General features: G+C 30.2%; 1 protein-coding gene across 1 annotated transcript; it reads right to left on the bottom strand.

The window, feature by feature from the left end:
* Nucleotides 1-436: 436 nt before the first annotated feature.
* On the bottom strand, nucleotides 437-5305 carry LOC113523290 (retinal rod rhodopsin-sensitive cGMP 3',5'-cyclic phosphodiesterase subunit delta). The gene is made up of 5 exons (XM_026909182.3): nucleotides 5017-5305; nucleotides 4275-4306; nucleotides 2612-2763; nucleotides 2051-2187; nucleotides 437-1469 (listed from the first exon to the last, which is right to left on the bottom strand). Exons 1-5 carry the CDS (start codon nucleotides 5085-5087, stop codon nucleotides 1388-1390), a joined length of 474 nt encoding a protein of 157 aa, XP_026764983.1. The 5' UTR covers nucleotides 5088-5305; the 3' UTR covers nucleotides 437-1387.
* Nucleotides 5306-6447: the final 1142 nt, after the last annotated feature.

Below are 6447 nucleotides of genomic sequence, written 5' to 3'. Positions count from 1 at the left end.
AGGGATCTACATCAGTTTCAATTATGTATTGAATAAATTTATTCAAAGCAAACACAATCTGACGTGAGTGAAATAAGTTTATAAGATTGCAATTTGTATTCACATACATTAGTATTCAGAATTTGCAATTGCGTTAAAAATTAAAAAATAATTATAACACCACCACCGAATATTCTTCATACAGTTCATGTCAGACCCCATTTTAATATAAGATCTTTTCGAAATAAAAAAAAATATAAGTGTGGGACTATATCGCTCTTCTCAAAATCTTTGTATCCATTATTTGTATTTGCCATAAATAAGAGCTACAAAGTAAGCTCTATATATAGGTAAATTTAATGGAAACAAAAATTAATGATCCCTCATACAACATTTAAAACTACATTTAATGACAATTCGAATAGTACTGCTAATAATAATAAAATGAAAAAAAAAAGAAATTTATAAACTTTTATTTTAATACTTAAACATAAAAATACTTACACATAAGACATTGTCAACACAAACACAATACGTAATTGACTAATAAACTAATTATAATCATTTTTAGATAGACGCCACTTCTAATTGATATTATTTATATGGAATGTTAATGCTTAAAGTAGTGCATGTATATTTTAACAATTTATCTTTAATTTACAGTAAGTGGCAGTCTCTGTGGGGGGAGAACATTCTTCAATTAAAAAAAATATATTATCCTACAGTACAATGACACATGTTTTTGGAATAAATATAGACATCACATATTTGTTGTACTGCACATTAATCAAATAAACAATTAACATACCTTTAGATAAAATTTTAAAAATATTACATTCACACAGTTTGTGCTTGTACAGGCAATCTAACTTATTTATATTTTATATAAATATTCTTATGGGAAGAGACTGGTGCATAAGTGTGGGATGTTATTCAATTGTTATAATGATCGATGATATAAATATACTTAATATTATGGGACATATAATTTCACTAACAGGACACAACAATTATTTAATTAATTAAATTATTAATTTGTATCGAGAAATGTGCAGACATTTAAAAAAAAACTTGATAAGTTACTGATATATAAAGTTATCACCTGTTTTATAAATTAAAAATATACATATTTCAGAAGAATGAAAATGCATCACAGTTTTAAGGCAAAAGGGGCACTCTTAACTAAACATTTTACATAAGTTAAAATACTCTTTGGACGTATATTTATTATAAAATTGATGTATAAGTACAATTTGTAAATAAATTCATAACACTAGCACCGTGTGCCAAATTTTGTGGAAATTTTAGAATGAAAGGAATTTATTTTTTTGTAAGTAAATTAAACAGTTAAGTGTAGAAAATGCATTAAAAGCAAATGACTAGGAAATGCTTGATTCTATTAGAAACTTCAAACGTAGAAGAGCCGTACTCGCGAAGTCGTAATCAACAAATCACCATCAAAAAATTTCGTTTCTATCACCACATTGCCACTGAAAAATAAAATGAGAACATTGAATAAATTATATATTTCGTTTATACATGATTTATGCAAATTTTATCCGTTAATATGTTACATTTATTTTCATAGTAGCTTTTACCCGCGAATCCATCCGCGTGACGTAAATATATATGTATGTATGAATATGTGTGAATGTATGTGTATACCAAATTTAATAGTAATTAGTAACCCCTAAGGAGCTATAATATAACAAACGCACTTTCACATTTATAATTTTAGTAAAGATTATAATTATAAATCTTTATTAATAAGTAAGGATTTACAGCGCCATCTAGCGCGCCAGTATTACAACAGTAGTACTGCAGTGTAAGGAATAACCAATAGTTCATTATTGTGGATAACACAGGAATATGGAGCACATTACTGTTTAGATGAATCCAATAGGTGACTTAAAATATGCTAACACTTTGATACTAAAAGTTTCACATTTTCATGACTAATTAATTGAAATGGCAAAACAGCTCTTTTAATGAAAAACAGTAACTATTGTCAGATGACCGCTCCAATAGGCATACACTGAACAATTAGCTTGTCATGTAATATTTTACTTACTTTAGTACATTAGCGGGCATCATCTGAGATTCTGGTGCAGATTCTATAACTGACTGCCATGTATTAGTGGAGTTTGGGATCACATAACCAAACTCAAAAAACCACTCTTCTAGACAACGGCCCTTAAATAATACTTTCTGAAATAAAATATAATTTAAAATTTTAATTAAATCAAAATTAGTTAATAACAAAAATGACTAGAAAAATACAAGCATAGCGAAAATAAGCTCATTGTGGAAAGTACTACCTATATTCAGGATTAGGATATAGAAACTAGAAACAAAAAATTATTTGAAAAAATGTCTTAACTTTCATGAGTTAAAATAAAAAGAATTAAATGACTAAAAAAACATTTAAAAACAAGCAGCTCAACTGATTGTATTTAAGCAAAAAGAGAGGAGAGAGCGAGAGAGAGAAGAGGGAGAGATGGGCCAAGGGTAAAAGGAAGAGGAGGATCGAGGGGAGAGGGAGAAAAGGGAAAGAAGAGAGAAAGGAGAGCAAGAATAAAAAGATGGGGAGAGTAGGAAGAGAAAGTTATATGTTACTAATTCTATAATCAACCTGTTCTAGACGAAATCTCTCCATAGATTCAATAGAACTGAAGTTCATCTCACGCGAGACCACACGGCACTTGAGTATACGCTTTGGTACCCGTGCCTCGTGCTCCACATCTGGACTGGACATGTCTTCATTGTGCTGCCACAGTATCTTACCTATAATGCAAATACATTATATTAAAATAGTTGTCAAGTTATTGTGGGTCGATTTAAAAGTATTAGTGATAAGATTTAAATAAGGACTGTTTATATTTCTATATTACAAAATGATTTATACAATACACAACAAATAAGGTACAACACAATTTGTTTATCAAGTACAATTAAACTACATGATATTTCCAAATAGAATAATGTAGAATATATGCAGACTTGTTAAAAATATCCAATTTTATAACTCATATTGTGTATCAATTGCTGTATAGTGAAAACCTGATTTATGCTTCAAAGAACAGTAACATTATTGTCTTGGATAGGTTAGAAAATATGCTTTTTTTTTTTAAATATAGTGAGGTGAGGTGGCATATACATGTATAGCTCACCAGATGGTAAGTGGTTACTATAGCCTGTGACTCCCTACAATATCAGAGGCACTATGTGTGCATTGTCTACCCTATAGAAAACTCTTAACCCTTTCTTTGATAAACCCCATGCTGTAGTGTCTTGAAAACACCTCAATAGGGAATTAATTCTATAATGTGAGCATTCATAGGAGGAGAAGCATTCAGAGATGTTTATCTTTGAAATCACACTGTACGCAACCATGCAGGCTCTAAGATGGGGGTGAACTCCCTATTGGTGGTGAGCTATACAATGATAGAAAGTGACCATGGGCATCATGTTAAACAATTGAGCAGTCCATAGTACAAGCAGTAGAATATGCAAAGGCAAAATCTTTCCGAAGACTTAAGGCTTCACTTCACTTATGGGTGCCGCTTGTAAGCCTGGGATCATTGACAATTGTTATAGCTCGTCACTGCACTGAGTTGAAGCTATATTGCTGTTATAATAACATTTTATCAACTAATAACAATTAATAAAATAACATTCTAATGTGCCAAAATTGAGATTGAGATCATAAATCAATATAACAGACAGTTATCATTCCATTTTTATACATTAATAAAGCCTAGTGTAGATATCATATTGTGATGCCACATGAATAACTAGGTGTTTAATAATATTTAGTTTTTTGCCTACTATTTAATACATGTGGATTTCAGATACAAAAAGACCAATTAGACCAAGTAAACCATAGATACTTAACACAGGTTATTATTTTAACCTATTTAGGAGCCCAGTTTAAAAAGCACAACTACTGTAGCCTTACAAAACTATAATAATATTAGTTAAGAAACTCATTTCATTTCAATTTAAATAGACTAGTTCTAGATGACATATCAAGGAAAAACATACACCAGATTTTAAGATCTTTAAAAATACACCCGTGAGAGCTACGTCTAATTTGGTTTTGTAGTTTTTATATAATATTGGAATAAATATGGTATAGTAACAAACCATTATTCTGTTGACAAAGCATAATTTTACTATATTAGCAAGATTATGTTTCGTCAATAGAATTTCTAGAAATTTTATTCATTGGTTATCAATTTCATTTATAAGACAATAAAAGTATAAAGACTAAAAATAAATTAATCAGTACTAACCTGTATCTGCATCTCGTAAATTCATCCAATTCCTAGAAAATAAATTATACATTAAAAAAAAAATTGATAACATAAAAATAATTTTAACCTAAAAACTAAAAACAGGGAGTAGGTACCCCATGCTATTTAGATTCTTGTAAGCAGATCATAATATATACTTTTTTTTTATGCAACTTAAAATGGTAAACAAGCTGATGGCCTACTTGATGGAAAGTGGTAACCATCGCCTATAGACATGAACAGTACCATGGACAAAAACAGAGTATACCATTTTGCTCATGATACTCCTCATGTGTTGCCATTCCTGAGGACTCAGGTGTTATACCTCTTTACCCTGTAAATTCACTACCATATCCTACCCTTTAAACCGAAACACAAGCATGCAAACAACTGCTTCACAGTAGAAATACAAATGGGACAGAAGTACCTAAGCAAACGACTTTTGTACAAAGTCTCTCTCTCTGGTACATTTTGAATTGTCGTCAATTAATAGTCAACAAGCCTCAATGGAGAGAGGATATACTAGAAATAAGTAGTAGTCCCACTGTTAACAATACACCCTGTTAGGTTGGTTTCCTGCGAAAACCATCATAGTTAATTCTTAGTGAATTCACCAAGATATGCAACTGATCTGAATTTGTCATTACGCATTATCGTTCACTAATACCTCGCCTCACAACATATTGATTGATGTGATATCATCCATAATTTCATTTAAAAACATTGTAGTTGAAAAACTTACACTTGAAAACCATTAAGAATGTTTGTAACACGATCCTGCTTAATTTCTTCATTGGTCATGACTTCGGTCATCTTCGATATGTTTGATATAAATCAGATGAAGTGGTAATTTAAAGTTCAAATAAATACTAAGAAGATATTTATTTTTTAAATAGGTATACAAAGTATTACACTTTATCAATTTATATTGTTGATCAAATTGTTCAAATTTATCCAGTCTTATAAAAAGATTAAGATATATGAAATAAGAATTCCATTTAAAAACTGACGGAATAGATTAGAAATACTAGTGATGGGATTCGAGTTGCTTTTCACTCGAGTGACTCGAGTAGTTTTTATATTACATGCACTCGAGTTAAATTTTTGACGACTCGAGTTTCGAGTGACTCGCGTCGACTTGAATTATGAGTGACACGAGTTCACTCGTACCACTCGAGTGGTTTATACCGAACCGAGTGAGAAATTCAAATTGTGAGAAGTTTACCCGCGGTAGCAGGAAACTTTTAAGAGAGAAAATTCTTCCTGATGCTTATCATGCCGCACGCACTATAATTGTAGATATTCTACATTTAGTTGAATATACGATTGCTACAACAGATTTATAGACTTCTGACAATAATAAAGCATACCTAACTATTACAATACTTATAATTCAAAACTTTTTTCGCAAACTGTTACTACTACTACTAAAGAGGTTACGGAGAAACATTCTTCTATTATTTTAGCAAGTGCTGAAGTCGATATTATCGAAAAAATTGGTCAATTTTTTTTTTAAAGTAGTTATTACACCAATTTCAGTTAAATTTGTTATCTCATTAAAGATACATTATTTTTGTTTTTTTGTTGAGTTTATTTAAGTTTCATTTAAGTTAATTTTAAAACACGTATATTATTACATAAATTGTGTAAGAACATAATAAAACTGTTTGTATTTGGATCTCATGAAAGTTCCTTGTTAGAATAAATTAAATTGGATTAGAACTTATTAGTAGTAGATTATAATATTTTAATTTGACTGATAGTTGATATAAGAGGTTTCTTGATTATGTATGACAGGTTTAGTTTGAAGGAAAATTCTATTTTTTACATTTTGTTTAGATTTTTTTTTTTTTTTTTTGAGAAAATGAATACACATTTTCTATGTAAAATTAATACTGTTTTATTCGTTTTAAAATTTTGGTCACTCGAGTTTTATATTCCGAGTGACTCGAGTCAATAAAAATCACTCGAGTTTTATCTTCACTCGAGTGGCATTCGAGTGAGTAACTTATCAGTACCGAGTGACTCAAGTGAAAAAAAATCACTCGAGTCCCATCACTAAGAAATACCACAGAGAAATACTCTAAACTAAAAATTGAAGTCGTCGGCATAGTATAGTCGCCACAGATAAGGGAGTAGTAGCCACAAACCATTTAGAGACAAGATTGCCAGA

The sequence above is a fragment of the Galleria mellonella genome, unplaced genomic scaffold (assembly GCF_026898425.1).
Source record: "Galleria mellonella isolate WM207_F2 unplaced genomic scaffold, CSIRO_AGI_GalMel_v1 utg300, whole genome shotgun sequence".
Taxonomy (NCBI): domain Eukaryota; kingdom Metazoa; phylum Arthropoda; class Insecta; order Lepidoptera; family Pyralidae; genus Galleria; species Galleria mellonella.
Note: the sequence above shows the minus strand (reverse complement) of the source record. Positions and strands in the feature narration are given on the sequence as shown.

Excerpts from the sequence above, each read along its gene's own strand:
- LOC113523290 (XM_026909182.3), bottom strand. The coding sequence starts at position 5,087 with ATGACCGAAGTCATGACCAATGAAGAAATTAAGCAGGATCGTGTTACA. Across the intron at positions 2,188-2,611 it reads AGAGATTTCGTCTAGAACAG|AAAGTATTATTTAAGGGCCG; the intron begins GTTGATTATAGA and ends ATTTTATTTCAG. Across the intron at positions 1,470-2,050 it reads ATGCCCGCTAATGTACTAAA|TGGCAATGTGGTGATAGAAA; the intron begins GTAAGTAAAATA and ends TTTATTTTTCAG.